The sequence below is a fragment of the Homalodisca vitripennis genome, chromosome 3 (assembly GCF_021130785.1).
Source record: "Homalodisca vitripennis isolate AUS2020 chromosome 3, UT_GWSS_2.1, whole genome shotgun sequence".
Classification (NCBI taxonomy): Eukaryota; Metazoa; Arthropoda; class Insecta; order Hemiptera; family Cicadellidae; genus Homalodisca; species Homalodisca vitripennis.
The window spans coordinates 191939686-191962219 of record NC_060209.1 but is presented as its reverse complement, the minus strand read 5'-3'; the positions used below and the strand labels follow the sequence as shown (position 1 = coordinate 191962219).

The 22534-nt window shown below is 34.0% G+C and overlaps 1 protein-coding gene across 1 annotated transcript; it reads left to right on the top strand.

Annotated features, from left to right (window-relative positions):
- The first annotated feature begins 1057 nt into the window (after positions 1–1057).
- On the top strand, positions 1058–22300 carry LOC124358530 (periodic tryptophan protein 2 homolog). The gene is made up of 10 exons (XM_046810828.1): positions 1058–1072; positions 7069–7158; positions 7775–7931; positions 8334–8514; positions 8647–8794; positions 9667–9844; positions 14545–14688; positions 15450–15524; positions 19562–19766; positions 22107–22300. Exons 1-10 carry the CDS (start codon positions 1058–1060, stop codon positions 22228–22230), a joined length of 1317 nt encoding a protein of 438 aa, XP_046666784.1. The 3' UTR covers positions 22231–22300.
- The last annotated feature ends 234 nt before the right edge of the window (positions 22301–22534 follow it).

Genomic DNA, 22534 nt, shown 5'->3' with positions numbered 1-22534 from the left:
GTATTCTTTTATTATCTATATATCATGGGTATATCCATCTATATATTATTATTGATATATCTATATATTATTATCTATTATTATTATTATTATTTGGTTATATATATATATATATATATATATATATATATATATATATATATATATATATATATATATATATACATATGTGTATGTATGTATGAATACTGGAGCATTTATTATTTATTATCTGATATTGTTTTAGGCATGTAAACAGTATTGTAATACCATATAGTATTGTTGTGCACCATACTTTGTAAACACTGTAAAAATGGCAATGCCGTTAAATAAATAAATAAAAATCCCATGTTTTCTCCAACTAAAAGTATTACAAGTGAGTCTAAATACTACTCTGAGTTCACGGGTAAAAGGAAAATACCCAAAATATGGAGCTTTAGTATCCACGCCAAATAGAAAATGGAAAGATTTAATAGGCAAATTCACCTCTCACAGGAACTCTAGTACCACAAAGTTTCTTGTATAGCTACAGAAACTTTACGAAGTTTGATTCTGGCCGAGTAGAAGTCATCAATGTGATGTTGGATTCACAGGAGAATAAAGAAAAAGAACAAAACAGAGTCTTACTCAAGCCTATGATTGACACAATTATATTCTGTGAGGGAAATTAAATACCCCCTAACGGCCAAAAAACCATTAGAAAAAGAGGGAAATTTTCGAGCGTTGCTCGGGTACAGATCAGTCACCGATAAAAGTATAAAACGCCACATCTTTAATAGTGCACGAAATGCAACCTATATTAGTCCTGAAGTCCAGAATGAATTATTGAAATTTAAGGAAAACTTATGCAGAAAAATGTTGTTCAAGCTGTAAATAGTGCAGATTGTTTTTCCATTTTAGGAGGTGAAAACGCTTGATGTGTCTGGAAAAGACCAGTTTTCACTTTGCATTCGATACATTTCGAATGAAAACAAACCGATCCTGAAGACTTATAACACTTACGTAGTACTTTATTTTATTTACGTGAATATATATTTACGAAAATATTTTAACCATTTGTGCAAGTATAGGTCTCAACATGGATAAAGTCAAGGTACGATGGTTGTTCAACTTCAACATTCAAGATTTCGGGAATCACACCACAAAGCTATTTACGTGCTCTGTGCTGAATACCATCAGAATTTGGTTTTCAGTGACTCCTTACGAAGTTTTCTTGTTGCAATGCAATGGTGGTGTGTTATTTCATATTTAGCATCACTCTTTCTCTTTAAATTACCTCAAAAATCCTGAAAGTGAAATATAGTCTTCACTTGAATTTGCCGATGATACGGTTTGAACGATTGAGGGTATCCCGCGGGAAAATTTTCGAAAACAGAGGACTAAATATAGGGTTTTAGATTAATTTAAACACTTTTAATAATAAAAAAACTTCATCTTTCAAAGGAATTGTTTTTAAATTAATATTTTTCAATATTTTCATTTCTTTTTCGATGAAACAAAGTAATTGTTTTATCCAAATAAACATAAATATAGTCTTTAAGTTTGCTCAGAGCTTCAAACTCTATCAAAGAGATTAGCAAAACTAGAAAAACAACAGTGTACAGCATTAATTAAAATATATTTATAACATTTCACATTATGTAAATGATTAATTAACAAAATAATACAATAATAAGTTACAGCACTAATCTTCTATTTCCACTTCTAACCATCTCATCGATAACTTCGTCACTGTTGATTGGAGCTAGTTAGTGAATTGACACAAAAGCAAGCCCATTTAATCGTTTATTACTCATAGAACTCCTCAGGTAGCTTTTAATCCTCTTGAGAGATGAGAATGATCTCTCTATCTCTGCTGTGGAACTGTTAATGTAGCAAGCACCTGCAGTAGAAAAGTTATTCGTAGTTTAGTTTATTGTTGATGTCTTTTAGTTGCGACCAGAAATCATTAGGACTGTTTTAATTTTTTTACGATTTATATTAATAAATAGTTTTGAATTAAATATTTTTAAATGGTGTATCTAAAAAACGTGTTTAAAAATGTGTATCGTTTAAACAAACAAAAATACCAACTACAAACTATATTTGTATAGGCCTACTTAGTTTTATAATAATAAATAGTTACCTGAAGTAAATAGTTGATAGCAGGGTAGAAGTATTTGTTGCAGGCGTCCTGAACTGACATGATTTTCTTGGGAATTTCAGAATATTTTCCATTTTGTATTCCACAGTATATACTATGCCTCGACCCCACAATCAGACCACTGACTATCGTAAAACAGTTTCAGTGTTTTCAATTTGTGGATATATGTTGGTTTTGTATTCTGTGGGAGTAAACAATCTAGAGCTTCCAGAATATCTCTGTTTTTCCCGAACCGGTCAACCAAACTTATAATCAATGAATCGATGCTAGGTATGAATAATGACCGACCATAATATTCCTCAGGAGTAGAGTAAGGGGGATTGTCTCTTCTGGTTTGCTTCCCCACTTGCCGGGGCCCAACAATTAATTGCTGTTCCAAAATTATTTTGAGACACTCTCTCAGCCTTTTCAAATAAAGAAGTGAATTGTTCGATACTGCTACCTTCAATTTCAGACGGGCTACGCAAGTCCTTCAGTCGTTCAACCGTGTCATCAGCAAATTTAAGGGCTGACGATATGTCACTTTCAGGTTTTTGGAGGTACTATAAAAGAGGAAGAGTGATGCTGAATATGACTTCACACACCACCATTGCAACAAGGAAACCTCCTTTTTCAACAGAGTCTAGGGATTGGCAGCTGTAGACGATATCACTCTCCTAGAAGTGGATAAATCTTGCAGAGTAGCAACGATGGCTAGAAAAAACTTCTACGAATGTATTGACAAAATCTTGTCTTTCAATGAATCTTGTGTCATACAGGCGAAGGAGGCATATTTTTGAGTTTCCGCTACAAGATTCTCAATACATTTTTTCCACCACTTTGAGTATTATTTCTCATCATATTGGCCACTTCATTTATAGTTCCCAAAGAATTCCTTATGTAAGGGATTACTAAGGAGCCACTCAAAACCAAATTTAGACGATAGGCAACACAGTGCACGTAAATAGCTTTGGGGTGTGATTCCCGAAATCTTTGATGTAAGCCAGAAAAATGTCCACTAAACGTTGAACAACTATCGTACCCTTGACCAATGACTTTATCCATGTTAAGACCTACACTTGCAAAAATGGTAAAAATGGTTCCGTAAATGCTTTCAGCAGACAAATCGGTTATGTGGGAGAAAGCAATGAAGTCTTCTTTCAGAATTGGTTTGTTTTCATTCAAAATCTATTGAATGCAAAGTGAAAACTGCTCTTTTCCAGACTCACAGTTTTACACAAATGTCAATAATTTCATTCTAGACTTCAGGACTAATATAGGTTGCGTTTCGTGCACTATTAAACATGTGCTTTTTAGACTTTTATCGGTGACTGCTCGGTACCTAAGCAAGGCTCGAAATTTTCCCTCCTTTTCTAAAAGTTTTTCGGCCGTCAGTGGTCCACTGTCCCCACTGGTGAATTTAATTTTTTCTACAGAATATAATTGTCAATTATAGGCTTGAGTGAAGCTCTGTTTCGTTCTTTTCCTTTCTTTTTCTGCGAATCCAACATCACTTTGATGTCTTTTACTAGGCCAGAATCAACCTTCATAAAGTTTTCCGCAGCTAAACAAGAAAATTTGTGGTAATCAGAGTTGCTGTGAGAGGTGAATTTTTCTATTGCGTCTTTCCACTTTCTATAAGGTACAGTTACTGCTCCCAATTTTTGGTGTTTCTCTTTACTAGTGAACTCATTGGCAAATAACACAAAAAATTTACAATAAGTTCCATCCTTAGCCTTAGAATAAGCCAGCCCATTGACCTTTTTAACCAGGTGAGCTGAAACTTTTAATTTTTTATTGTTGATGACGGTTGCTGGAAAAATTAAATCTGGTTTCATCTGGATAAAATATATCATTCAGCACTTTACTTTTCAAACCCGTAGTTTTAGAAAACTCTTTTTTGGTGTGAAATAACTGGTCTGAAACTACGCCAATATCTACAGAGGTTAGGCCAATGATGCTTACTTGAGATTCTGAATGCCTACTTGTACTGGATTGGTGTCGAGACGATGAAAAATACGGAGTTTGAATAAACGTACTGCTTTCTTCTTCTATCGAATCAACAGTGGTTTTCTTCTACCTCTCGTGGCAACAATGAAACTAACACGTTGTCACTTGATTCCGAATATGTTTTTTAAAGTTATTGGTTTAAAAAACTGGTGAATGGTTCTCTTACTCATTTTTAAAAGAAGCAGTAGTGAGAAATACAATAAAAACTAGATTCCTTAACGTTAAAAAAACTCAAAAGAACAACACTTAACCCGTCACTGTCACTACAAATTAGCTGACGACACAGGTCACTACCTCAAGAACACATAAGCAAATCTTCAGCTGTAATCGTAATGGCGGACAATAAACAGGCCTGACAGGGTGGAAACGATCAATCCGTGTTTCCACTAGCGGCTGGCGTGCGAACTAAACTTGCTACGACAGTCCACACTCGAACTCGGCCAGTTATAGGCCGCGGTTACCTTTCTAAGCTTGGCGGACAAACATTGTTGACAGACCATATTACACCAAAGTGATCATGAAGTGATAACAGTATTAATAAAAGGATACGTCATTGTATTTTAATTTGTACTTTATGAACAAAACCGGAACTATGTAACTAACGGTTGGAAAATGCACCGGAAAGTTCGGCTACTTTGGATTTCACTGATTGAGGTATTTAGGAATGAGTTATAATTACGAGTTTTGTTATCATTAAACTGTAGACGAGTACCTATATAATTATCGAGAAAAAAAATCAATTCCGATCGGAATATACTGAGGAAATGAAATAATAATAATTTCAGTCAGTGAATTCTAAAGTAGTCGGAACATCTTATCAGTAGAGTTTTTTCCTGTGTATTTTCCAACCGGAAGTGATTTTTTCTCGATAATTATATAGATACTCGTGTACAGTTTAATGATAACAAAAGTCGTCGTCCTAACTCAAACGGAAATACCACGTTCACCTCAATCACTGAAGTCCAAAGTAGTTGAAGTTCTAATCAGTAGTTTTTCAGGTGTATTTTCCGACCGAAAGTGGTTTTTTTCGATAATTATATACTCGTCTACAGTTTAAAGACACCTAAAATCAACGTCGTAACTTAATCCTAAGCATTCATTTAAGTCCTCAAGACGAATTTGAACGAAGTGGTCGGTAATGTAAACTGTCCGCCGTGTTACGATTCAGGTTATTTTGTGACGTCACGTGACCGCGCCCTAAACAAATACCGTGTTACTATACAAATACCCTACACTAACTGCAAGGCCGAGCCCAAACGTATAGTTTGATACTCTATGATTTAAATAAAAGGACAATTCTATTTTAAAAAACGGTCACTTTAATTAATCAATTTAATGTTTGTAGACAGGAGTAATGATAACTCTCCTTTCTTTCCCCTGCTCCAAACTTATTTTTTTATATAATGTCTTATTTCGGGAGGGGGTCTAGATCCCCCCTTCGCTACGCCACTGACTAAGCTTTATTAATTGAGGATTTTGAAAGATATATTTCATAAGATCAAAGAGATACAGGTTTATTATGATCTGAATTTTACAAATAGTAAAAACAAGTTTACAATGTTCAAGTGGCTGTGAGTTAGTAATTATTCTTATAGAATTTTTTTGAAGGAAAAGAATGTTATTAATGTTATTGGTATTGCCCCACACTACAAGTCCCTATCTTGTAATGGATTGAAAAAAGGCAAAATAAGCAGTTCTCACATAGTCGCTAAATCATGTGGTCAGAACCATGATTATAGTAAAGCACATTGAAGTATATCACTTTCCTTTGGTGGGGGGGGGGGGGGGTGGGGGGGGGGGGGGGTGGGGGGGGGGGGGGGTGGGGGGGGGGGGGGGTGGGGGGGGGGGGGGGTGGGGGGGGGGGGGGGTAACAACTTGAGTATTTTCAGATCTATCTGTAAAATTCACAAAACTGCAGATTTTTGAAACTCCTGTACAATTTAATAAATGTTTATTTTGATCACTGCACAAACATGTTCAATTGCTGCAACACTTCAGGCTGTTGCAGGCCTGCCAGGTTATGTGTCACACTCTACTCCCAATTCTACAAACCATTCTTTCATCTGAGTATCACCCATAGATTCTTAGAGATTACAGTATCCCTGAAGCAGAATAGCTATATTTCTAGCACAATCTCATGCTGACTTTTTGCTCAAGACGTTCAACCATAGGACACAAGAACACGTCATACAACTCCTGACGTGTACAGGACGTGTGGAGGACCTGGGCAGGAGCCTGCGAATTCCTGGTAGTAGTTCTCGGAATGTTCTCCTCTTCGTTCCCATAAACTTTCCTTTGATTACATCACATAAATAATTCAATTAACTTAAATTTTATTTAGTATTTCAAATATTCAAATCTAATTAGTTATATAACTTGTGATGTGTCATTATTTAAATTCAATTTATATTCATATAAAAATTAACCAAAAGAAAGTGGTGTAAATGATAAGAAAGCAGAAGAAATATTAAAGTTACTTATATGTGCCTGATATGATGGAACATAACATTGAAACTTCTTAAGACATTAAATAGGCACTCTATTGAAGTAATGTTCAAAATATTTTAAAGAGAAAGTGATGTCTTGGCTGGTGGTATTTTAGTTATTAACTTAGAATCTACTCACCATAATTGTACTTTGAGCGTTAATGGACATATTTCATAAAATATTCCTTGATCAGGCTAGCTTCTTCTATCTATCAGCATTTCAGGATTTTACGTCTTCAAGAGGATTATATGTACCATCAAAAGTCTTATTTATTAGATTTGAAGTAAATGTTAGATGGATAATAATATTTATAAAACCAAAGGTTTATAATTGAATAAATAAACAGTTTAATTAGTAAAGTTTTTCCCACACACTGTCATCCCTGTTGTCCTAAATTTGGTGTAAAAATGTTTATTCTATAAACCTTAAAGATAAGATAATATAACTGACTTATTGTGATTGTGTGGTAGGTATCGGAACTTTCGCACACTGGACTTCACCCCGCCCCGTCCAGTTCTGTAGTCTGGCCCTCGGACTATGTGGGGGAGTTTGTGGCAGCAGTGAGGAGGACAGGACGTGTGTTTGACATCTACCTCTGGTCCATGAAGCTTGGACGTTTGGGTTGAGGTATGTCATTGGTTATTCATTTGTTCAAATGATAATTTTAAAATAATTAATTTGAACTTCTGAAGTCACACTTTTTAAATAAAACCGGTCTTGTTAGTAACCTTTTCAAAGAGCCACTTCTAAAAAAAATCATATCTTGTTAGTAAGTGTCATAATAGGTTGAGCCAACCAATTTTTTTCATGTAAAACCAGAAGTTGCCTTTATTTGCTTCACTGGCAAACATTGCACCGAACAACCTCAGTCTTCAACATTTGAGAAACTTATAATTCCATGTAATAATTTTATTTATCACAAAAATTGTCAACATATTCGTATTCAATAATTTTGCATTCACACACTAACTCCAGGTTAAGTGTTAGAGAGGGCTTCTTAGCCCTAACTTCGCCTGGTAAAATAAGACATTCTTTACTTTTTTTTTACTAACCTTACATTTCATATATTTTAATCATGCAATCTTTAGTCCTGCTTTTACTTTTAGCTGTCCCAGTGATTCATTATGAAATCTTGTACAGTTAGGCCAGTAACTCGACTGTGACTGTCTAATGCAGGTGTTAAGTGGGCACGAGGGCCCTGTGGTCAGCTTGGTGTTCAACCCCTCTGCGGCCAGCACCGCCCTAGCCTCTGTCAGCTGGGACAAGACCTTGCGACTGTGGAACGCTGTAGAGTCCGGTAGTCACTATGAGTCCATCCTGCTTAATTCTGACGGTAAGCGTGTCGACTAAGCTACGGACAATTTTAAGCAGATCTATTATTGAAAATAATACTCCCCACTGGATCTTAAGACTCAAGTAATAACAAAAGTGAACAAGATTGGTCTCACCTTTGAGCCGGTTATTCACTATATTTTTACTATTAAGCCATATTGTTATTGTTAGTGTTATTGTAGTATTGTTGTAGTTGTTGTCCAAAGCATGTCTCAGGACTTGTACCCACCGTAGTTGTGCCAGGACCGGTAAGTTCTTCTGTATGGTGGTAAGAACATTTCATCACTCCTCAATTGTATAGATCTTAAAGTTGCTATCTTCCCAAATTGCTTCTTACGTTAAATAGAATCACAATATAAAAGGTATCTTTTTTTCAATGTTATAATTTCGTTTGGTGTTGCAGCAACCTGTGTGGCCTACAAACCAGATGGGAAGCAGGTCGCGGTGGCCACACTGGATGGTCGGATCTCCATGTTCGATGTGCAGACAGCTGATCAGGTTGGGAGCATTGAGGGTCGCAACGACCTCGGCAGTGGGCGCTCAGATACTGATCTCATCACTTCTAAGAAAACCCTGGCTGGCAAGTCAGTATTTCTTTATGTAATCTTTTGTATCTAACATTTTTCATTGAGTATTCCTTGTATAATAATGAATTATCTGGGTTTTATTTGCAGCTATTTGACTCTTAAATTGACAATACTCACTTTTGTTTTTAGAGCCTTCACCAGCATCTGCTACTCAGCCGATGGGCTGTACATCCTGGCCGGAGGTCAGAGCAAGAATGTCTGCATCTACAATGCAACCGAGGCTATTCTAGTAAAGAAGATGGAGATAACACAGAACCACTCTTTTGACGCAATGGAGGTGAGGCTTAACCCCTTTTACAGTACATAATAGTTTTATAGCTTGGCTTTTATTATTATATCGTTAATTTTTTTTTCTTATTTATTTTGGAATTCATTGTAATTCTTGAGGAATAAAATAGATGAAAGTATCAGTAATTTCCCCAAAAAGTTTTAAATTGCTAATGAAAATATGTGGGTGAATTTAATTTTTGATGTTTTGAAATATAACTTTTCTCACCGGTCTTTACCAGTACAAAGTAACTTAGTAAAGTTGATTTATTTATTTTTTCAAGGTGTTAAAAACTAATCAAAAATTTTTTTACTGAATTATTGTAAATAATTTTCTCAAAATGTTATGAATCATTATAATTTTGTTTATAAAATCAAATACAACAGAAAACGACTTATTTTGTAATTGGCATTTCATTCCGAAATGTGTTAAATGGTAAAAAGTTTTTTGTGTAAATAAAAATATTAACATCTCACTTTAAAAATAAACAAAATTGTTCTATCTAACAGCAGTATTTTAAAAATTGTATAACAAATTTAAAATAGTCAGCCTTCAAGAAAAGAAAATATGTAGTTTTTCAGATTAAACAATTATAGAATGTGATTTAACCTCAAAGTTAAAATCGACATGATAGCAAAAAAATAAGTTCTAAGCCATTAAAAATATTTGGTTGACAAGTAAACTTTCTATAGATAACTTATGTTGGTTCTATTGCGTTAAAATATTTTAAATTTACCTATTCCATTTTATATCCAACTAAAAGATGTTTTAGTTTGTTGAGTCAAGTTTTGGAAAGATGTTCATTGTGGTTTGTGGAACTTCAATATGCGGAGTGCCACCACACGAGCTGCACATAGACGTACAGTGTTCTTGTGTTGCAGGACATAATAGACCGAAGGAAGATGACGGAATGGGGTAATGCAAGTCTGATAGAGCAAAGAGAAGAACTGGAGGGAGGCAATATAGCCTTGAGACTGCCGGGAGTCAGGAAGGGAGACATGGCCGCTCGTGCACTGAAACCTGAAGTACGAGTGTACAGTGTTCGGTTCTCCCCCACAGGTTGGTTGTCTATCACTTAACATTGTTACGCCATAGAAAATCTGTGTAATATTATTGCTAATATAACCTGAGAGAATTTTTTTTGTGATAAAAGCTTTTCAGACAAGAGTGTAGATGATAGTGTCATCTAGGTAGTAACGGTAAATGAATGGTACAGTGCAATATTATTGTTTATTGTTGATACTGTGGAAAGATTATTACCTATTAAATAAATTTTAAGGATCCTGGATCCGAATTGTGGATTTGACCGTTATTAGCTTATTGTGCTAGGTTGTGTTGACGGTGTAGGACAAGGTTGTGATTGTGACGTTATATAGTATAATGATTTGATCTTAACTTGGATAAATTATGCAAATGTAACCTAATGTATGTAGTGTATAAACTAGTTTTATAATGTTGGCGATAACTAGATAAGATGTTGGCGTCAGTGGAATTGTCCACAGAGAACATGTTAATCTCATTACAGCTGTTAACAAGTAACAATTAATTTATATAGGATTTAATAATTTACTTTGTGAATATCACCGCGGTTCCCTGTCGTCTAAGACAAAGCCCATTTTCATTCTTTTAAAATATAAAAAGTTCTCTACTCCAATGTAGTCATCTTTATATCCTACCCATGATTTACTAGTTTTGTTTTCACAATTCACTCTGCCGTAATTGTGGTAGTTAAAATTAAAACGAGATTTGACTCTGTGGTGGCAAACCACATTCAGAGGATGTATTCAAAAGGAAAATGTGCATAAATTATCTGAAAATGTCGCCAAAATACAAATATAATATAGAATAAACCAAAATATTATACAGGGGTTCTGAAAATTCAGTATGAGTTGGTATGAAAAAAATTCACTGTTTGTAAAAAGTTTTTTTGTGGATTCTCAAGAAGAATCTTATTTTGAAGAAGATAATGTAAGATTTGTGAGTGATAGTAGTTTTAAACCAAATATGCTATGTATTATATGTTTTGTATATTACAATGAGACAGCTGCACACTCGTCATGGATTACATCTAAATTCAAAGGGGGAAAAAATGGCTAGCCAAGCATATTTGTGACGCTGTTGTTGAAGTACATGAGGAAATTTCAACACCTATCAGCAGCAGCCCAGTGACTATTGAAAGAGGTACTTAGGGAATCGCCTACACCATCACCCCTACCATCATCCACCAGTCCAGTCATTACAGCGAGTACACCACAACTTTTTTTAGAAACTGTAGCCAACAAGATGAAAGAAACCTAAACTCTGCCAATTCAACCTATGTAAGAACTTTAAGTAATGATGTTCACAATTTAATATTAGCACCCCAAAATAATGACAAGATCTCAAGAAATTCATTAAATATCTTATTTGGAAATGTTCAATGCTTAACTAACAAAGTCCTAGAAATAGAAATGTGTTTAAAAGATATAAATTACTTGGTACTGTGCATAGTGGAGCAACACTGGCTTAGTGAAGACAATTTTGAACTCTTAACTTCACAGGTTACAAACTCGCTACAATATTTTACAGTCTCCAATAGTCACGGAGGTTCTGGTATTTATGTAAAAGAAGATCTAAAAGTAAAAGAAGTTGATGTTAAAGAATTTTGTGTTGAGAGGCAATTCAAAGTTTCTGCAATCAAACTCAGTGACCAAAAGTTATTAATAGTATCCTTGTATAGGCCCAGTGGTGGAAACAATAAAATTTTTTTTGAAAAATTGGAAAATCAATTGGATTATTTGATTAAATTTAAGATTGACATAGTGCTGTGTGGCGACCTGAATATAGAAGCAAATGGGAACAATACTACAACTGTAAAGCTTCATAATCTCTTGAGAACTGCCGGCCTTTATTGTTCCAATTTTAGGCCAACAAGAGGCTTAGCCTGCATTGACTACACAATAACAAACATTAGACCATCAGACTACAACGTTAATGTCCTTGATCTTTTAATATCTGACCACAGTTTTTTATCCTTTAACATTTATGACCGGCTAATGGCAGCTTCAAAGGAAGTTACACAGGTTCAACGACTTGAAAGACCTTTCAGACCATTACCTGGGCCAGAAGTTGAAGATTTTAAACTTTGTCTACAGAATATTGACTGGGGTGTAACTCTTAAAGGATTAAGTGCTGAAGAAATGTATAACAAGTTTCAAAATGTGTTTATAGGCTGGATGAATATTTATTTGCCAATGAGGAACTCAAGAAGAAATAACTTCAAGAATTACCATAAACCTAAAGGTCTGCGCAACTGGTTCACTCCTCAGTTGGCAAAAATGAAAGAAATGGTTATGTCACTTTTTAATATTTCACAAGCGACTAAAGATCCCAGCGATGCTAAAAATTATAAATTGGCCAAGATCAATTACATGCTACTCCGGATGCTGATTCTTTCAACGAATACTTCATTTCGGTAGTGGATGAAATCCGAGAGAAAATCCCCGCAGCATATTTAAAGCCAGATGAGCTCCTAGAGGTGCAACACTTACCCTCACATCAGCCTCTAACCTGGCAGCCTATAGATTATAGTGATATTGTGAAAGTAATTTTAAAGTTAAAAAGTTCCAAAAGCTGTGATATTTATAATGTTTCAAATAATTTAGTGAAATTGGTGTGCAGTGGAGTGAATGTCCCTCTCACCATGTGTCTAAATGCAATGCTTAAAGAGGGAATCTTTCCTAGTAAATTAAAAGTGTCAAAGGTTGTGCCAATCTTTAAGAAGGGTGATCATAGAAGTGTTAAATCGTATAGGCCTATCTCTCTGGTACCAGTTTTTTCTAAAGTCTTTGAAGCCATCATTAAAACCCAGGTTAACTTATATTTTGAAACAAATAATCTCTTTAGTCGTAGTCAGTTTGGTTTTAGAGCCAGGATATCGACAACCGATGCAGTTGGGGTACTTGTTTCGGGCGTCTTGGCTGATTTCGATGCAGGCTTTGATACCTGCGCAGTTCTATGCGACCTCTCCAGGGCCTTCAACTGTGTCGATCACGACATCCTGTTGAGAAAACTTAAATTCTAAGTTGTAACAGGCATTCAAAATTCTTTGTTTAAATCCTACCTCAGTTATCGGCAACAAAACATTTGTACTAATGGCAATCTTTCCAAATCTTCTGAGGTAAAGTTTGGCGTGCCACAGGGATCAGTTCTGGGCCCTACTTTATTTCTAATTATGGTTAACGATCTTGAGTACAATGTGAGTTATAAATCAGTAATGTTTGCTGATGATGTCACTTTTTTTACAACAGTAAATAATCAGAATGAAAGAGAGCTTAAACTAAGATGTATGATTGATGAAGCAGATGAATGGTATAAATCAAATGTTCTGTTGTTGAATTTAGAAAAAAACTCAAAATATGTTTTTCTCCTTAAGACTTCAAGTTGATTGTAATGATAATGTGGTTAATTTATTAGGTATCACTCTGGATTCAAAGTTGACCTGGCATTCTCATATAAATAACGTATGTAAAAGATTGAGCAGGATCATATATCTCTTGTACCATTTGAGGCACTGTGTAGACAAACACTATCTTAGAATGGTTTACTTTGCCCTTTTTCAAGGTGTAATTACATATGGTCTATTATTATGGGGTAACTGTAGCAGTATAAATGAAGTATTGATTATTCAAAAGAAAGCAGTCAGAATTCTCAACAACGCCCATTGTCTTGAGCACTGTAGACCCTTCTTTATTTGCAGTAAAATACTAACTTGTAAATCTATACATTTTATCTTGTCTACTTTTTGCAAAAAATAATGTTAATAATTATGTCCTCAATGAGCATGTTCACTTTTATGCTACTAGAAATTCTCACCAAATTAATGTACCGTTTGCTAGGTTAAGTAAAACTAAATACTCTTATGAAATTGTTAGCATAAGGCTATTTAATAGACTGCACCTTTCTGCTCATTATAGTAGCTTCAATAGTTTTAGGAATATTTTATACAATTGGTTGTTTGAACAATCCTTTTTACAAAATTGACGAGTTCTTTAAAAGTGATATATCTAGTCTAGTCTTCCAAAGTTAGTCTGTAGGTAGTTTTATCTGTATATGTTAATTGCTTTTATTCGTATGTATCTGTATGACGTAGCCTATTGTACAAATATGTATTTAATGGCCAAATATATGACTTATTGTCTGTTGTAACTTTTCACTAAAGTTGCTTTACTCTCTCAACCCTCTCTGGGGCAATCACCATCAACTGTTTTATCATTGCTCTACACTTTTTGCTGCCAACATACGGCTACTTTTGGAATTGCTAATAGACATACCTGTCGACAGTACTGTTGTCCTCGTTTGTTGTATGTTCTTATGCCTAGTGATGCTATCTAGGAGTAATATATGGGACTTTTTATTGATCCCTTCATTGACAAGATTTAACCATTTTTCAACTGACATTGTGTTGTTTTTAAAGTTCTTTGTACTAGACATGCGGTTTTTATTTTAATTTAACAATACAAACATTTCTTGTACAACTAAATATTTATTTAGATTTACTTTACCTTATAGGCTTAATAATTTTTCACATGCTACCATATTATAGAGAATTCAATAAAATTTACAATGATGTGTAATATATAACAGTTTTGTTTGAATAGAGTTGTTAAAGTAATAAAAACGCAAGTGTGTTGTCCCTCGACGGGTGGCACAATCTACAGCACTAAGCCTGAAAGAGGGTTAACTAACCCAGTGGTATTATATGACCTCTCCACTTGCAGGACAAGCTTGGGCAGCCGTCACCACAGAAGGACTCCTTGTCTACTCTCTGGACCCAGGACTGGTGTTTGACCCGTTCCACCTGGACCTGGAGACTACACCGGCGTCGATACTGGCTCAACTCCAGAAACAAGAGTATGCTGCAGGTCAGTAGGTCACCATCTTAGTACATTCATACACACTACATTCTACATGTAGGGGCTTATGGGACCCTGATTGGATGTTTAATGGTATTCCAGCTATAGTAATGGTATTTAGTTGTAAACTAATTCACCATCTCTTATAGTACATAAAAAATAAGACTTGTTTTAAAGAGAAATACATAAACAGTTAAACCAAGAAACGAAAGGTTTTCTTACTTTCAGTGTTTACTAGTATTGTGAACATAATCATAAAACATTTTTCACTAACACAATCACATGTGATGGAGTTTACTTCGTTGGATTTTTTGGTGTCATACAAATAAATCTATGGTTATCACTGAATAATGTAGTTTTTATTTGGTGTACATAAGATGTACAATGAAATGTTACAATTAATTTATTAATATCTAGGATAAGGCCCTTAAAATATTTTCATATATTTAAAATTATTCTACAAAGTTTAGAATCTTTCCCACCAGTTGATAATGACATCAGATTTTTGTCCTTGTGTATGTATGAAAAATTATGAATAGTTTTAATTTAGATGGTTGAAATTTAGTAGCTTTCTCTACTACCTCCATATCAATTTAGAGAATGGTAAAACATCCATCCATTGGCCTCTATCTCATGCCTAAGCCTCTCTCCGGGTCAGGATATGTCCACTGTGGGGCTAACAAGAAGCTTCCTACGCTGAAGTACATTTAACCTTGTTATTGGTGTTTTATACCAAAGTGCTCAAAATTAACAAATGTTTTAAATTTTAGCCTTGCTGATGTCCCTGAGGCTCAACGAACAGAAGCTTATTCAGCAAGTGGTGGAGTCCACACCGCCTGCTAGCAGTAAGTAGACTTTATAGCAGTAGGCTTTCCAGTTTTATACAGTTTTGCTGCTTTCTGACAAATTAGTGAGTAATAAATTACCCTCAATTTTGTCTTGGTGATTGCAAAACAAGAAACATTGAGAACATAAATATTAAATTCCACTAAAAACTCAATAACAATCTTGTGTACAAACCTTTGTACAGTCACACTATTTTGGTTTTTAAACTCTAGTATTTAGACAATATAATGCATCCGTGATATTCCATAGCAATTGGAAAATACTCACATAACGTAAGTTGCAAAATACAAATAATTAATATCTGGACATTGGCACAATTTTAGACTAGTCAGCATCTGAAAACTAATTTGCTTATGTATTGGCTAAAATCAAAACGAATAAGACATGTTTGTTAAATTTCAGGTTCATATAAGTATTTTATGAGATTGAACATTTTTGGGGAGGAAAACTGTTGTATTTGTACTGAAACATTAATTATGTATTCATGCATGAAGCTGTGATTGAACATTTTGGGGGAGGAAAACTGTTGTATTTGTACTGAAAACATTAATTATGTATTCATGCATGAAGCTGCGATTGAACATTTTGGGGGAGGAAAAACTGTTGTATTTGTACTGAAACATTAATTATGTATTCATGCATGAAGCCTGCGAATGTAAACATTTTGGGGAGGAAAACTGTTGTTATTTGTACTGAAACATTAATTATGTATTCATGCATGAAGCTGCGATTGATCATTTTGGGGAGGGAAAACTGTTGTATTTGTACTGAAACATTAATTATGTATTCACTTGGCATGAAGCTGTGATTGAACATTTTGGGGGAGGAAAACTGTTGTATTTGTACTGAAACATCAATTATGTATTCATGCAATGAAGCTGCGATTGAAAACATTTTTGGGGAGGAAAACTGTTGTATTTGTACTGAAACATTAATTATGTATTCATGCATGAAGCTGTGATTGAACATTTTGGGGGGAGGAAAACCTGTTGTATTTGTACTGAAACACATCAATTATGTATTCATGCATGAAGCCTGCGATTAAACATTTTGGGGGAGGAAAACTGTTGTATTTGTACTGAAACATTAATTATGTATTCATGGCATGAAGCTGTGATTGAACATTTTGGGGGAGGAAAACTGTTGTATTTGTACTGAAACATCAATTATGTATTCCATTGCATGAAGCCTGCGCGATTAAACATTTTTGGGGGAGGAAAACTGTTTGTATTTGTACTGAAACATTAATTATGTATTCATGCATGAAGCTGTGATTTGAACATTTTGGGGGAGGAAAACTGTTGTATTTGTACTGAAACATTAATTATGTATTCATGCATGAAGCCTGCGATTAAACATTTTGGGGGGAGGAAAAACTGTTGTATTTGTACTGAAACATTAATTATGTATTCATGCATGAAGCTGTGATTAAACATTTTGGGGGAGGAAAAAACTGTTTGTATTTGTACTGAAACATCAATTATGTATTCATGCATGAAGCTGCGATTGAACATTTTTTGGGGAGGAAAACTGTTGTATTTGTACTGAAACATTAATTATGTATTCATGCATGAAGCTGTGATTGAACATTTTGGGGAGGGGAAAACTGTTGTTATTTGTACTGAAACATCAATTATGTATTCATGCATGAAGCTGCGATTGAACATTTTGGGGGAGGAAAACTGTTGTATTTTTGTACTGAAACATCAATTATGTATTCATGCATGAAGCTGCGATTGAAACATTTTTGGGGAGGAAAACTGTTGTATTTGTACTGAAACATTAATTATGTATTCATGCATGAAGCTGCGATTGAACATTTTGGGGGAGGAAAACTGTTGTATTTGTACTGAAACATTAATTATACAGGGTGTCCAAAAAGTCCCGGGTCGGTTAAATATTTTTCAAAATATTTAAAATAGAGCTACAAAACCTTACACAAAGTTACTGGACATAAAAATGTATTTTATCACATATTCAGTGATCCGCTACTTCCTCAGGGAGGCAGCCCACTAGGAGTCAGAAAAAAATCTTAAATGTAAGCATAGGTTGATATGTATATCAAATAATAGGTCTTTATTAGTAGAGTACAGAGCCGCAAACCCGACTTCAAACGGATAACCGAGTCAAAAATTACAGCCGTTTAAAGATGTGTATTTTTTACATTAACCTAAGTTGCAAACTCTAGCCATCTTTGAACGGCTGTCATTTTTGACTCGGTTATCCGTTTGAGGTCAGGTTTACGGCTCTGTAATCTACTAATAAAGACCTTTTATTTGATATGCATATCAAACCAATGCTTACATTTAAGATTTTCTTCTGACTCCTAGCGGGCCGCCCCCCAGAGGAAGTAGCGGATCACTGAATATGTGATAAAATACATTTTTATGTCCAGTAACTTTGTGTAAGGTTTTTTAGCTCTATTTTAAATATTTTGAAAAATATTTAACCGACCCGGGACTTTTTGGACACCCTGTATATTCATACATGAAGCTGCGATTGAACATTTTGGGGGAGGAAAACTGTTGTATTTGTACTGAAACATTAATTATGTATTCATGCATGAAGCTGGTGTCATTAGTTTATAAACAAAATAAAAGCTGCAGTAAGAATCACGTTTCAGTTCAGAATTACTCCATTAAGAAGTACCTACCAGTTCAAAAGTACTTCAGTCAGCAGTGCCCACCATTTCAAAAGTACTGTAGTAGAAATTACTCACCAGTTCTCAAGTTCCTTACCTTTTTAATGACAAAATATCGGTATTATTGCAATGATGAGTAGAAATAACTGTCACTAGCATCTGCTACTGTAAAGATTAGTCATTGGTCATTTATATTTTTTATTTACACATTGCATATTATTGGTACAATGTACACAATACAGATGCATCGTTAAAGACATAAAATATAAACTAGCCTAACTAAAGCTAAAATACATTTTGTTTATCAATTTGCACTTTTAACACCCTATAATATAATACACCAACAGATAATATAATAAAAATAAATTTAAAAGAAAAATTAAAACATAAAAAACTATTAAAACGGGAGGGTGCAACGAATTAGTTTCCAGCTATCAAGCAAGTACTCATCCAAGGAGTAATATGCCTCCTTCACCAACTTATCCTTTACAGCCTTTAACATTTGTTTTTGATCAAAACAAGCAATTTGGGGAGGTATTTTGGTAAACATTTTTAAAGGCATATATGACGGGCTTTTTTCAAACAAGGAGAGATTATGGTTGGGATACTGAAATTTTGTATTCTTCCTTTTATTAAATTGGTATGTGGAGGTAAACTCATTAAACAAGGCAGGCCTATCACACACTAACTTTATGACTTAATAAATGTATATTCCTGTTAGTGTCAATACCTCAAACTGTCTAAATAATGGTTGACAACTAGTTTGGTCATTTTTTTGAGCAACTGTTCTTATACTCTTCTGTGCAGCCAATATTGTTTTATAGTTTTTTTTATGCATCCTAACAACAATTCCGTATCCTAAAACAGATTCTACACTCGCATAATATTCTGCTTGTATGTTTCTAAAGACGTGCACTGTGACAGAATGCTGAGAGCATAACGTACACTATTTAATTTATTAACTAAAAAGTTTATGTAGTAATTCCATTTTAAGTTTTGATCAAAATGGAATCCAAGAAATTTGTGGGATTCTAATGTTTAGCCCGGTTTTGTCTGAGTTATTGTGATTGTTCAGTTTAAATAGAATAAAATTAGTTTTTGAGGTATTTAAAATTAATCCATTGTTTAAACCATGATTCTAAATGTGCAAGTGATGTTTTAGTTTTTATTAATTGATTAATTAATTAACGTTTTTAAAGAATTGATTCCTGATATACTATTTCTGTCCCTTTCTTACATTATCACAAAACAAACTTCCACGGCTAAACTTAACATTCATTTTTGCTGACATGCAACATCTGCATACGTCATATAATGTCTACAAAACCTTGAACTGACTTCGTAATGGATTATTATCGGCTGTATACCCTAGATAATACGTAGCTGTGTTACCAGTTGAGTTGTGTGTGGCATCACTGCTGCCAATCTTTGCTGAGAAACTCGCCCTGTTCCTGGCCACTGCCCTGGAGAGCACGCGACACGTCCAGTTCTACGCGGAGTGGCTGCGCGCCGTGGTGACAAGACACAACTCGCAGCCCTCCACCACACTGCTGCTCATACACAAGAATCTGTCAGCCAAGTACAATCAGCTGAGCAGGATGTGAGTCACTGTACTAACCTAAAATACTAGAATCGAGAAAGATTTTTTAATTGATAACTATTGTATTTACTTTTTAGGAAACAAAGGATTATTGGGACACTGTCTATTCTATCTTGGGGATGCGCACATATTCAAAACGTATCTGGATTGGTATCTAAGCTCTGTAGAACAATAAAACTAGGCAGAATTGAACTTTGTTCTCTGTCTGACTTATTTACAAGGTTTTGTGAATCTCCCTGACAGTAAATTGGGGTTTTATCGTATTTTAATATGTATAGAAATCAGAGTATTTTTATCCAATTTGTCAAACATTGGACATTTACTCCCTTAGAGGGCTAAGTTGTGATCTGTCGCCCCGTTGTAGCATCTATTATGTTGTTGATAACATTGTTGTTTACTGTATTACATCAGCTTGTTTACAGAGCAACAGCTGGTGACATGGTTGTTTGTTGTTTATTTCCGTTTGTCTAGACACCCGCTCAGGCTGATGTCATGGATTCATCACAAAATTTCCAACTTTAATAAAAATTCTACTTATATGTCATTATACTGTTTTATGCGTAAATAAACGTCATAAAAATGTTGTAAAAATAAATTTTACGCTTTCTTTGCATTAAAACATTACCTGTAACTTCTCTGTAAATCACTTAATTTTTATATTTTTCCAGAGTGCGAGTAAACTATTTATATCATCATAAATTTTTTAGTGCAGAATCTAACTCAATAAAATTTGAAGTTTTGTTCAAAATAGCATTGTAAACTGAATGAGTTGGTTTTTCACTGTTAAGTTATTTTTTCCATCCTAAAAATACTCAAAACTATTTTATAAATGTTTTTCCCTGTTTACATAAAATATAAAGTACAGTATATACATTTAAATTTATCCCTACTAGTATATTTCCCATGAAGTACATTCATTCCCAAAGATTTAAGTTAAAAAAAATGTTGTGACAAATATTACCAAAGTAATGATTTTTTCAAACTGCCAACAAAACAGCTATTTTCCGGGGGTGTGCGCAAAAGGCCCTTGAGTCAGTCAGGTTTCAGGATTACAATTGAAAACCGTTTACAATTGATAATTCCAAACCTACCCTCTCCTCCCTAGTTCTTGGATGACCACAGAGTTTTATCCTCTGAGGAAAATAAAGACGAGACTGAAGAAGAAATACATTCCTTACTAAAAGACAGAATCAAAGTATACAATAACTTGGCAGCAGCACAGATGAAGATTAAAGCATTTGATCCAGCTCTACAGTCTGTAGACAATGTTCTCAGATGTCAACCAAATAATGTCAAAGCACTTTTTAGGAAAGGAAAGGTCCTAGCAGAAAAGGGAGAAACTGATGAAGGAATTAGTGTTCTGACTTGTAAGAATGTGAATAATCCTAAATAAATTGAATTTTGTAAGTTTGATAAGTGTATTTTTACGTTATCTAACCAAAGACTGAATTATCAAAAAATGTATTTATTACTATAATGTGAATTTATCATTTGTATTTATGAATTATAAAGACTTTACTTGTAAAATTGTTGATCGTTTTTAAAATAAACTAAACTTTTTAGTGTTCATTTAAATTTGACAAATATATTTTTTGTTTAAAATACCCAAAAATGAAATTATCTTTAATAAAGATGTATATGTGAGTTCCGTATTTGTAATTAATTACAAATTAAATTATTTTCATTACGTCATAAAAAAGTCCATAAAAAATTATTTTCATTACGTCATAAAAACGTCCATAAAATGTCTTTTATAACATTATCCCCAGGATCTTATTGTTTATCTACTAATGATTGTAGAAGGAACGTCAAGTTGGGTCTTCAATATTGTTTTTGAAATCAAGCTACAATAAAAGTTAAAGGAAACTCAAACAAAAATTTTAAAAAGTTTGTATTTTTTAAGTAACAATTAAGAACATTGTTTTTAATTCATTTGTTACTTTAGGAAAATGACAAAGCAAATTTTAGCCTCAATAACAATAATGAGGATGTCTTATTTTACCAGACCTATATTTTTTTGTAAGATGTTTTAGCTTTATATGATTATTAATAATAATTATATGAATTTTTATGTAAAACTGTGCATAATGTCTTAAAGTGAGCTGGCAGTAAAACTACAAGCCACACAAAAAACATGCCTCTTATTTGATAACTTTGGAATAGGTTAAAGCAACTGTTTAAAACCAATGGTTTGTGGTGGACCTACCGAGTTATTTGACATTTTTTTATATAAATTTGTTTCACTATATAAAAATGGAGTATGGAAAAATGAAATTTAGTTTTATTTGTTACTATATTTGAAGAGAAATAATGTAAGGTTTGTGTTGTGTTTGTTTTTAGATGTGATTTCAACAAATACACTCAGCAGTTTTTGAAGAGGTTAGGTCCACTGAAAGCCAAACACAAGCAGGAAACTGCTGAAGAACCAGAAGATGGTCTTGAATTGACTATGGAAACAGATTAGTTTTAAGTACCTGTTTGTTTGTTGTGTTTTTAAAATTTGTATATAAATACACACCAATTTATTTTTTAAACCGTGTTTCTTTTATCCTTGTCCAGTGAAACCTCAGAAATCAAACTCAAGAAATACGAAATTGATCAAACCCAAGAAATACAAAATTTGTAGTACCTAATCCGAAATGACTTTCTAAAATATGGTGCAATCAAAATAGGAGGAAATAAAACCCATGAATAAGAATTGAAAGAACTTCCAAGAAAAGCTATTATATTCTTAACATTCTTATTTAACGCCATACTAAGACTAGAAC